Source organism: Ochotona princeps, chromosome 1 (genome assembly GCF_030435755.1).
Source record: "Ochotona princeps isolate mOchPri1 chromosome 1, mOchPri1.hap1, whole genome shotgun sequence".
Lineage (NCBI taxonomy): Eukaryota > Metazoa > Chordata > Mammalia > Lagomorpha > Ochotonidae > Ochotona > Ochotona princeps.
The window spans coordinates 69,645,224-69,657,526 of NC_080832.1; the positions used below are offsets into that span (position 1 = coordinate 69,645,224).

Sequence of the window (12,303 nt, forward strand, 5' to 3'; positions counted from 1 at the left end):
CTGAAACAGGGGCACTTGTAGACAGCAGTGACAACAGCAGTGGCTTGATTTGATTTTTATTCTTTTCAAAAATAATTCTCTATAGCTAAGTATGATAGTTTTATCTTTTGCATTATAGTCTAGTGACAGTCTGAATATTTAATAGCAAACTTGGAAAGCCAAGTTGGAAGGTAGATTGGAGAAAACCTGGTTAACAATAGCCTGGTTGATATTTCTATTTTCTGCAGAGTTCCTTCACCTTACAGTATCTTTTAGCTGATGGCCCTCACGTAACTTCTGACTGTAAAGGGTATCACATCAGATGCCTCCATGCCACATGCCAAGCCCAACACAGAGAAGCCATGCCTATAGGATTTGCCTTATTCTCTGAAGCCTTACCATAAGCCAGAGGCTCTTGGCTGGACATGGGCAGAGAAGAGAGTTGCTTTGATGAATAAAGTCACCCTTTTCAATAAATGAAGAATTTCTCCCTTCTTCATTTCATTCACTTCACTTGTGTTACACGCCTTGTGCCTGGGTTTTCTTTTTATCACGCCATGGATTGGAAAGTCACATGTGTGTGAGCATTTGCAACAAGAGTCCAGGCGTGGCTTTTTCTTTCTCAGCCTCCTGACACGGCATGCCACCTAACCAAATCTTCTCTGTTGTTCTGAATTGAATCCTGGTGGAAGGGCTTCAGCTGCATGGAGAAGAAATGGTTTGCATTCTCTTCCATTCTGTGCGGGTTCCTTTGTTCCTGCCTTCTTACCCGTGACTGACTCTATTCTCTTTCTTTTCCTGACATGAAAATTAAAAAGGGAGATTGGATGGGGGGTGCTCCTGGGGAGAAATGGGTCTGTGGAGAATTGCCAGGACTCATTCAGAAGCTGTTCTGAGTTCTGAGAAGTATAATGAACTTGAGCTTTGAGCCCTGCTGAATCTCCCATTGATATTCCTACTGTCACCACCTCCTGCCACCCAAAAACGCTTTCCCCACAGACTACCGGGATTTGTCTCTAACTGTTCTGAATGAAGTGTCTTCCGGATAAGGTGTGTCTGGAAAGAAATGAAATCCTATTGCAGTCATCGTTTCCTAGATGGTTCATAGTCATAGGAGGCGCTCTGGTTTGGCATAAAGATGCCTGTGAAGGCACTTGCCTCACACCTTGATTGACTCGCCAGAAGTCAACCCATGGGCCGCAGTTCACTTAGCATGACGTGCTTCCAAGTGGGAGCTGCTGCCACACGCTGCCATGTGCCTGCACTCTGAGTGCCACAGAAAAAGAGACTGCTGTTCTGACTTGTTGAGGGGAAAAAAATGCAAACAGCAACACCAGCTCTGCCACCAGAGAGCCTATAAAAGGCGTGTTCAGAGGAACAACAAGGTCATTTGTTCGCACATGACATCAGGGTATAAGAATTTAAACAATAAGACCTCTTGTGAAATGTGGCAAAATAGGCACCGCCAGTGTTGTGAAGTTCTCTGTCCCCTGGCAGGCAGTCTTTACAGGAGATTCAAAAAGCCCATTAACTTGTAAGCAACAGTTAGAGAAAAAGATGAGAAAGTTACTCACCTCGCTGTAACATGTCAGGCAATTTCTGTTCTCATGGAAGCTATGATGCATTCATTTTCTAAAAAGGACCTGAGCTGGAATGTATACAAATTAATTTACTGCATTAGAGAGTGCAGCAACCTCGTCCCTCCTTCCCCTAGAGTGGGAAATCTGCCATTTAGTGAAGACCTTGCTTGCTGTCAATAATATTTATTTATTAAAAATAGTGGAAAAATCCTTTAAGTCACTTAAAGTCAAGAGGAGGTTTAAGGCTCAGCCCTAATTCCCTAAATTCTTCTGACATCGGTAGAGCATAGGGAGAGAATAATGCTGCTTTGAAGAGAGATTTTAATTTAATTTGCTTGAATGTGCACCCCAGCCTCTTCTTGCTGGTAGCCTGCAAGGGAGACCTGTTCTCTCTACAGCCCTCAGCAGCACCATGGCAGGAAAAGGCATCCACTTCCTCACCCACTCACATCTGGGCTCTGGCGGCAGCCCCAGATGTCCTGTTTTGCTGTTTGAAATCTGACCTTGCTGGAAAAGCGACCCTGGGGAAGGGGGAGGAGGACCTGTGTTCCCTGAGAAGGTGCTCCTGGAGAGGACTTGGTGGCTGGATACGGAAGCTTGACAAGTGTATGTGGGTCCGTACGGCATCCTTACAGAATCCTCTTAATTGAAGAAATGTTTCATCTCTGTCTCTGTTGACAGGAAAGATTGTCTACTGATAATTGCTTTGCTTAAGTGTCTGATAATATGCCAGGAATGAGAGCATTCTATGTTAGGTCATCTTTAATTATGCATGTACCACCTGTCAGCTCTAAATCAGTACCAGATAAGATTCTTGTAGAGTCAGCTTGGAAGGGTGGCACAGAGGCTGGCATGATCTGTTTTAGAAACAACAAAAATAGAGTGTAGTAAACAGACCTGACAACCTGCAGCTTATTTTTTTTTTTATGGGAGCCTTGGGTTGTTGGGTTTCTGTTTTGATTTTTCTGTTTTTTTTTTTTTTAATTGTTCTTGAACAAGACCAAGTCATTGGTACCTCTGCACAACGGGACTTGAAACCTCACCCGAGTGAGATAAATCGCTGTGTGGCTACATCGCTGCGTGAGAGTACGGCAGTGCCTCCCCTCTCGGTACCATCTGTTGCATTTCCTTTTTGCTCTCTCTCTCATCGTTGTCAGTGAGCCAGGGAAAAGCTCAGAAACACTTTCGTAAGCTATGTGGGGATAGGAAATATGTTCACGATGTTAGATTTCTTGTGCTGCAGAGTTTTTGAGGTTTTTTTTTTTTCAGTCCTTGGTTGGCTTTTTTTAGCAGGACAAGTGTGGGTTGGAAGGAATGCTTGTTACCCTCTGTCAGCTTTGGGTAGTTTTATTCTCACGTTTCAGGGTTGTTTGGGACTTTCTGGTGGGGTGTTTAGGGTTCTTTAACTGAAGGCTCCACTCTCTTCTCTGGTTTTTGATAGGGCGTACTGTTGAGAGGTGTTTTTCTTTGTTCACCTGTTGGTAGTTTCAGAGCAGCCTCAGGTTACTGTGTGGTTTTTGCAGAGGTGGGCTTAGGTAACTGAGAGGCCAATGACCAAGAAGGACTCGGCAAAAGGAAACAACAGGTGTGCGAGTTACCAGGTCAGGTAGTTCTGACTTCCACCTGCAAAAGTGAGACTCAGCTCAGGCACTCTCCAACTGCATTAAGAATTCGTGAGGGGCCGGCGGCGTGGCCTAGCAGCTAAAGTCCTCACCTTGAAAGCCCCGGGATCCCATATGGGCGCCGGTTCTAATCCCGGCAGCCCCACTTCCCATCCAGCTCCCTGCTTGTGGCCTGGGAAAGCAGGAGAGGACGGCCTAATCCATTGGGACACTGCACCCGCATGGGAGACCCGGAAGAGGTTCCAGGTTCCCGGCTTCGGATTGGCACGCACATCGGCCCGTTGCGGCTCACTTGGGGAGTGAATCATCGGACGGAAGATCTTCCTCTCTGTCTCTCCTCCTCTGTGTATATCTGGCTGTAATAAAAAAAAATGAATAAATCTTTAAAAAAAAAAAGAATTCGTGAAATGGGACGTTGGGAATAATTTCAGAGCCTTGAAATCCCTTGTTCCAAACACTACTGGCTGGCAACGTTAAAGAGAAATAGCAGGCCAGTTAAGAAAGAAACAAAGACCAATGGCTCCTGCCCCATCACATCAGAGCACTGTGTGATTCTCATGGCACTGGGTGACTCTCGGCTGTCATGTCATGCATGGGATGCCGCCATTTTCTTATCTCCCCTAATCAAACCAAAGTGGAAGAGTAGGCTCAAAACTGCTTCCTGCAATCCTATTGCTGGCACTGTGACTATTGAAGACTGCCATAATGTATAGAGTCATCAGATGTTACATGAAGAACTTAACAGTCATACAGGGGCTACTTCCTAAAACAGAAGCCAAAGTATGTCCCAAGCCTTCAAAGAAAATAACCTCAGAAAATAAAGCTAAGTCAGAGGAAAAGAAGAAAAAATAACTGAAGAGAAGCAAAATGGCAAGGCAAAGGTTTTGCCGCCTCGTCTCTCCCTCCAGCTCATCTTTGGCATCTCTCTGGAAGATGCTCTACCTTCTTGACCTGGTTCACTCTGACTGAGTCCATGTCTGTCATATCCACCAGAAAGGTGTTGGGCTCCTTTCTGACAAAACCTGCAGCCCTTCCCCTGAAGCACATTGCCTGCTTCAAGAGCTGGCCTCCTCCTTCTTGACGAGTGGCTGCTGGGATGGACACTGCTATCTGTCTCTCATCCAGCGGGAAAAATAGAGTAGCATTGACTTCACTGGACTCCACAATAGTGATAACTTCACTGGATTCCTAAGACTATCTGAGGGATGTTAGACAAGTGCATTCGAAGAGAAAAATACAAGGATACCTTAGAAAATTCATGGGAAATGGCATTAAAATGTATGTGTACTGCAGTGTGTGGGTTATCAAAAACTTTTGAAATGCTTACAGTTTTTATACAAACACATTTTCCATGAAGTTTTGGGCAAACAAACTCAAAGACAAACTGAAGTGCTGCCTGAACAAAACACCAAGTAATGGAGAAGATGGTAGGCAGTGTGGCTGAAGGCACAGAGGAGGGGCAGCCTGGATGAGAGAGAAAGAGATGCCAAGAGCTGGGTGTGCCAATAGCATCTGTGGACTGCATAGTTGAGCTGGTTAAATGGAACTAAGCCTTAATACCCATTGACATGTATGAGAGCAGAAGGGGATGTGGGACAGACTGAACTAGTCTGCCATACATACTGGCAAACCAGGGTAGGGGGCGGGCCTGGTGGGGATTATTCTGTGTCGCTGCGACTAGGCTGCAGCTCCCAGTGGTTTTTGTGAGGGCTTTGTATGTGCTGGGCAGAACCAGGCTGGACTGCAAATACCCATTGGTTACAGTGGGAGAGAGGGATGGAAACAGAACCAACCCAGCAACTGCAACCACCAGCTGATTGGGGCGATGGACTGTGCTGGGCCCTGTACTTGCTAGTACATACAAGAATCTGGTCTGGGAGAACACCTCACACAAAGTTTCTTTGGGGATCCCCCCAATTGAGCTTTCGGACTCAGAACGCTAACCATCAAAAGACAGAGGACAGAACAAGTCAATCAACCACCTCAGTTATATGTTGGCAGTGAAAAACTGGGCAAATGGAGACTCTGTGATGGACTATGTCAATCAGTGGATTCTTCAACGACCGCATCGTGCTTGGAGAGGTGAGAGTGGCAGCAATTCATAACTGTTGAACTATCAGAACCACTTGAGCAAGACCCTCAGAGCATGCCCCACATCCGGGACCTGGGGTGGGTGGGAGACTAGGTGGGGCTTCTCCCTTAAAACTCCCTTTACCTCAGATATATGAAGGAAACAATCAGTATGGAAATGGTAGACTCACCCACTTTTCTACAGCCCTTGAACCTTTTTACCCTAATAAACTATGTAAAGATTTTCCAAAAAAGAATAAGAGCTGGGTGTGGATGCCTGAACCACCCTTTGTGTGCAGCAGGAAGAACTGACAAGGGTTGGGATCAACAGCAACAATTTCCTTGCAGGTGCAGTTCTTCCACAGCAGAACCTATAGCTTAGAAGAGCCACTTTGGTTTGAGGCCACATTTGGGTAGTGTTCTAGATAGGTTTGTTCTGCACTGTGTGGGAGCACAATCCAGACATCCTGACCACATGTGAGGCTACAGAATTGCTATTCCAAATAAATCACAGTGGAGATGACCTGGGAGCATCAGCCCCAACCTCCCTCTGTGCAATGCCTGGGTGGTCTGCTTCTCGGCACTCACCTGGCCACCAGTGCCAGCTGGAGTTCGGCTTCAGATGGGAGGAAGCCAGCTTGTTGCTTAGGAAGCTGCACAGTGAAGTCAAGGACAGGAGCACTGGCACAAGACCCAGTTCACCTGTTTCCTAACCTCTTGGTAGCCATGTGACTCTGAGCAGCTCCCTCAAAGCCAGGTGAAATAACAATAATGGTGCTCACTTCATACAGTAGCCATGAGGCGTACAGGAGGTAAAGAAGTCCTTGTGGGTCCGGCACTGCAGCCTAGCTGCTAAAGTCCTCGCCTTGAATGCACCAGGATCCCATATGGGCACCGGTTCTAATCCCGGCAGCTCCACTTCTCATCTAGCTCCCTGCTTGTGGCCTGGGAAAGCAGTTGAGGACGGCCCAAAGCCTTGGGACCCTGCACCCACATGGGAGACCCAGAAGAGGTTCCTGGTTCCCGGCTTCAGATTGCGATCACTTGGGGAGTGAATCATCAGATGGAAGATCTTCCTCTCTGTCTCTTCTCCTCTCTGTATATCTGACTTTGTACTAAAAATAAATAAATCTTTTTAGAAAAAGAAGTCCTTGTGAGTGGCAATATGCCATGCATAGGTGGGTGTTAGTCCAGAGCTCCAACTCCATTGTATATAATCTCAACTCGGCTTTGTCAGCAGCACCCAGAATGTAATTTCCTTCTTTCCAGGGTTACTGTGAGTTGGGTGACTTAACTAAAATGTCCCCCATTGTGGATGGAGGCTGGCGCAGTGCCACTCTCCCAGGTCAGAGTGCCCAAGTTCAAGTACCAGCTCCACTCTGAATTCCAGTTTCCTTTACTTTGCACTCTGGGAGGCAGGAGATGATGATAGCTTGAGCTTTGATTGAGCTTCTGGTTATTGGCCTTTCAGCCTGGCGCATCCATGTCTGTAACAGATACTTGCGGGTGAACCAGCAGTAGGGAGTATATTTTCTCTCTTCTCTCTCTCTCTCTCTCTCTCTCTCTCAGTATGTGTCTATTTGTCCATCTCACTCTCTGCCTTTCAAATAAAATATATTTTTTAAAGTGTTTAAAGGCAAGTTGATGCAGAGGTTGAAATACCACTTGACACTCACTCATCCCACATTCCTTATCCAAGTGCCTGAGTTCAAGTCCCAGCTCTGCTTTTGGTTCCAGTCTCCTACTGGACCACACTTTGGGAAGGAGCTTGCAATGCATCAAGTACTTGGGTCCCTGCCACCCACCTGGAAGTCCCAGATTGAATTCCAGACCCCCTGTCATCGACCTGGTCCAGCTTTTGCTGTTGCAGGCATTTGGAGAGTGAATTAACAAAAGGAAGATCTCTCTCAGCAATCTTTCAGATAAAGATAAATTTGTGTTCAATCACAAAAATACGAAAATCTGTTTTAAAGAAATAAAGCAAGCCAGTGCGGTGCCTACCTCAGAGCAGAGAATCATGATTATGAGCTGCAGGAGCTGGTGGAAGGGCTGCTCGGCACTGTTGCTCATCAGCTACTGGAAGCATCTCTGTGCCTGACCTGACTCTTACCCTCACCCAGCCATGTCAGAATAGAACGCCTTGGGGTCAACACTGTGGCATAGCAAATAAAGTTGCTACCTGCAGTGCTGGCATCCCATGTGGGTGCCAGTCGAAGTGCTGGCTGCTCCACTTCTAATCCAGTTCCCTGCTAATAGCCTGGCAAAGCAGCAGAGGATGGTCCCAATCCTTGGACCCCTGCATCCACGTGGGAGACTTGGAAGAAGCCCCTGGCTCCTGACTTCAACCTGACCCAGCCCTGACCATTGAAGCCATTTGGGGAGTAAACCAGTAGGTAGAAGATTCTCTCTGTCTCTCTCTAGCAGATAGAAGATTCATTCATTCTCTCCCTCCCCCACCTTCTCCCTCCCTTCCTTCCTTCCATTCCTCTGCTCCCTCCCTTTCTCCCTCTAGCCCTCCTCCTCCCTCCCTCCTCCCTCCCACCCTCTTCCTCTCTCTCCCTCCTCCCTCCCTCCTCCCTCCCTCCTCCCTCCCACCCTCTTCCTCTCTCTCCCTCCTCCCTCCCTCATTCCTCCCTTCCTCCTTCTCCCTCCTCCCTCCTCCCTCCTTTCCTCTTCCCTTCTCTCTCCTTCCACCTTTCCTCCCTGTAGTCTTTCAAACACATAAATACATCTTTTTATTAAAAGAAATAATGGAGCACCTTCCTCGTGTTTTCTCTGTTTTTCTTCTTCCTTCTTCCTCTGCTGTTTTTACTGATTGAACTCCAGCTAATTTCCCTATTCATATCTTTTCTTCACTCTATGTAGGATAGTTCAGAAGAACACACATTGAAAATCATTCCTGATAACCTTTTTGGGTTTGTTTTTTCCATTTTCCTGAGCTTGCTTAAATTCTTTTCTGTGCTAGCACTTTCCCATCCTTGTGTCCCTTGGGTGTGTAGTCATTATCATGCCAGCACGCTGCACCTGCTGTCCGGTGACGTGGCTGGAGCCAGGAGACACTCATAGGAACCTCCTCTCCATGCACCAGCTGAGACACGGCAAATTGCTGAGTCTGTGCCCGAACATAAAGGGTTCTAGCATGCCATCCTGATTCTCCTGTTCATGTCTTCTTCCGTTGAAAGAAGGTTGCTGAGACAGGATGAAGGATGGGCAAGAGAGGGCAAGTTTCAACCATTGCACTGAGTCAGAAGCTGAAATGCTGCCATTCAGATACAGCGTCTCCTGCAGCCACCTGAATATCAGGAGACGGGCACCCAAAGGGTAAAACAACTGTGCCCCAGGCCATTGTGGCCCTAATGTGCCACTGGAGCACTGGGAGCCATGGCCGATTGTACATCTGGTCTCTGATATGCTCCAAGGGCGAGCAGTTTCAGTAAATGCAGGCATGACATGAGAGTGGAGGGATGGGGAGGGGAAAGAAGAAAGGCAGTCGAGTTGCGTTCAGTGCTGGGAGTGTGCACTGGTGTGCTCTCTGACATGCTGCGGGCATCACAGTGCACCTGCAGGGCCTTGTGGCTGTAGAGATCTGAATAAAGCTTCCAGGGAAGTGACACTGGCTAGAAACTACGTGGTGGAAGGCACGTGTTCTCCACGCTTGTCCCCCAGCTCACACCACACATTTCTCTTGCTTGTTTTCCCACTAGGCTGAGTTGGGAGGTTCTGAGTTTGAAGACCAATGTACTTAATCCTAAATTATAAGTAGGAAATCGTGTTCATTGTCTTTGAGGGAAAGAGAACCATGTCTGTCTGTGGGAACCTCTGATCTGGTGGGAAGAGCATCGTTCTTCATTCTTGAGCCAGTTTTTTTCTTCTCTTTTTCTTTTAAAGAACATTTATTTATTTATTTAAAAATTAGTTACAGAGAGAGGGAGGGGCAGAGAAAGAGAAATGGCCGCAATGGCCAGGTCAAAGTCAGGAACCAGGAGCTTCATTGGGATTGCCCACTGAGTGAGGGGCCTCAAGTTCTGAGCCATCCTCCTCTGCTGCTTTCCCGGGCACATTATTGGAAAGCTAGGTGGAGAATGGAGCAGCCAGGACTTGAACCAGTGCTCATATGCTGGTGCTGCAGGCTGGAGCTTCACCCATTGTGCCGCAACACTGGCTTCTCTTGGGTCAGTGTCTGACTACTGAGTTCCTGACCTCAGCATCTGTTGTGAAATAAAGGGAGAGCAAAGCCTATTCCCATGCTGCCCAACCTCCCATGCTGTCCTGGCACCTGACTGAGAAGAAATGCATGCAAAAGCGCATTAGAAATGAAGGTGCTAAATACATGAGGAACTTTAGTGTGGCATGGAAAGATGCTGGCTTTATTTTTCATGGTACACTTGTTTCAAAAAGCTTGGCCTGGACCTGGCACAATAGTGTAGTGGCTAAAGTCCTTGCCTTGCATGTGCCGGGATCCCATATGGTCACCGGTTCTAATCCCAGTGGCGCTGCTTCCGATCCAGCTCCCTGCTTGTGGCCTGGGAAAGCAGTCGAGGACAGCCCAAAGCCTTGGGACCCTGCACCCGCATGGGAGACCCGGAAGAGGTTCCTGGTTCCCGGCTTCGGATCAGCACAGCACTGGCCATTGCACTCACTTCGGGAGTGAATCATCAGTTGGAAGATCTTTCTCTCTGTCTCTCCTCCTCTCTGTATATCCACCTTTCCAATGATAATAATAAATAAATCTTAAAAAAAAAAAAAGCTTGGCCTAATACCTGAGGTTGTTTGCTGTGTTCAGTGTAGTCAGCAGCCAAATATGCAGCCTCTGAAAAGAACACCATTTTCTTCTTTCTGCAAGGTGTCCTAGACCTTGGTCTCATTCACAAGTATGCATGTGATATTTTTTTCAAAAGCTGATGCAAAGATCTTTGAGTTCTCTACTTTTACACCTCTCGGTTGCTGCCACATTTTGTCCCTGTTCTTCCTGACTGTTGCGCTGCCAGGACAGTGGTGTGTGAATCCCAGTGGTGGCCCTGCTAGTAGAGCATCTAGCAGAGCAGCTCGAGACCTGCACATGTAACCATGGCAGAGAGAGCAAGTACTGGTGCGGTGTGTTCGATAGATTGAACAGAGGTAGAAAAAAAGCAGACCTGGTGCAGGCACCTGACCCTTCAGGCAGGACCAAGAGAAAAGAAAAAAGCAAAGCATTGTCTCCCCATCTGATAGCTGTATCTTCATCTTGTCCCTCTTATGATGTCATAGGCTCCCTAGGGACAGGAACCTCTGATTCAGCACTTCTGTATTCTCTGGTGCCTGCAATGATTTTCAAATAGTAGGTCTTTTTTTTTTTTCACTCTGGGGTAAAAACAAATGCTGACTTCAGGAAAAGTTCTAGAATACAGAATGTGTACAAGGATTTTTGTCTGTGCTCTGGGTGCAAACTTTGTGCCAAGAAATTGCAAGAATCCTGGAAATATCTCTTCTATTCCTTCAGGTCTCCCCAGCACCTAGAACTGTGCCTGACATGTCAAAGGTACCTGATAAATGTTGAATAAATGAAACTGAATCTGTAGGTATTGGTTGACCATCCCCTGGATATCAAGCCCTGTAGTAGCAGAGGGATAAGAGGTTTGCTCCAGGAAACCAAAGTGGAGAAGATAAACACTGAAGCTAATCATTAGTTTACAGAAGTACTGATAATGCTACTGCAGAGAATTGATTTCCGATGGCATCTAAACGTTATTGTTAGCCCCTTGCAACAAAAAGTGTTGAGGAGAATTAGCGTTTGTAACTTGTCCTGGCCTTTGTTTTCCTAACCTTTGTCCTGTTGCTGTCATGTTCCAAGGGTGGTAGAGGCCTGCAGTAAGTTCCAAGCCACAGTCTGTGGTAAAGGTCACCTGGAAGATAAGTAAAGTGCGTGTCAGATGTCAAGGCCAAATGCACTCCCCATCTAAGAACAGATGCTATTGTCCAGAATCATTCGGTGCAGCCTGTTGCTTAGTCCTGTTCCCTTGGTGGTTCCTCTTCTCCCTTCCCCTTGCAGGTTGGTGTTCTCCAGCTGCCTGCAGCATTTCAAATACCACCTGTGGGCCAAGGATTTAACTTGGCCTGCTTTCCAGGCTCAGTCCTTGACACAAAATCACCCCAAGATGTTCCTGGGGAATTTCTTACTCAGCCTGTTGCAGGTGACACTTGCTGTTTCACTTTCCCATTCCTTCACCTGAGAACAGTCCCTCCATATCCACCCATCAGATTGAACAAGCCCAGGAGTCATCCTTGGCCCTTGGCACCCTACCTCCAGGCAACCTCCAAACCTGTCTTGGTACAGTTATTTCTTGGGATTCACATTGGACATTAGACTCCACAGGTGTAGGATCTACAGAGAACTTACCCACTCTTCTTGTGGGTCTTCAGTCATCCCTGTGTTCCATGTAATAGCTAATCCCATGGCAATGCTACTACATGTTGTTTACAAAGTAACCAGAAGAAAAGTTAGTATGTGCTCAGTAGAGATACAATTACTTCCTGAAAACCTTTGATTCACAGCGGGCTGGACTCATGGATATGGGGTGCTGACTGTGCTGCTGGAAACCTCTTGAGCCTGCCTCTCTTCTGAGGTTTGCAGGTGCATTCCACAACCGACCACCTACCTCTTCTGCTGTCTTTTTCTCCCATACTCTGTTGTCCATAAAGAAGCCTACAGGATCTCTTCTAAGTATAAATACATAGAACTGATAGATTCTAAACTTCCCCAGGTCTGGCCCCTGCTGGTTTCTCTAGTTTCATCTCCTGCCACTCCTTCATTTCCGTGCTCCCAAGTCCAGCAGGTTGCCTGGGCTCTGTGTGGCTCCAACCAAATGAGCCATTCTGGAACTGGAGAAGGAGGTAGACGTTTGTGTAAAAACTGTCTCAAGTGAAGGCAAAGCTGCATACCTGCTGGAGAGGGACTAGTGGAGTGGCTCGGAGAAGATGCCGCCTAGAGGACAGGAAATGGAGCTGGACATGCAGCCAGACGAGGCTGGCTGTGGCCACACTAACCTCCTTGAGGTTTCTCTGGGTGCCCTGTG

At 47.2% G+C, this 12,303-nt stretch overlaps 1 protein-coding gene across 3 annotated transcripts in view; it reads left to right on the forward strand.

Annotated features, from left to right (window-relative positions):
• The window catches only part of BACH2 (BTB domain and CNC homolog 2), a 374,902-nt gene that overhangs the window by 213,124 nt on the left and 149,475 nt on the right, over nucleotides 1-12,303 (forward strand). The window contains exon 1 of one of the 3 annotated variants that reach the window (XM_058660790.1): nucleotides 608-697. The exons of the other annotated variants lie outside the window; for them this stretch is intronic. Coding sequence (XP_058516773.1) covers nucleotides 695-697 — 3 coding nt within the window. The 5' untranslated portion in view covers nucleotides 608-694. Of the gene's footprint in view, nucleotides 1-607; nucleotides 698-12,303 lie in introns of those variants that run through there. 3 annotated transcript variants of the gene reach the window in all.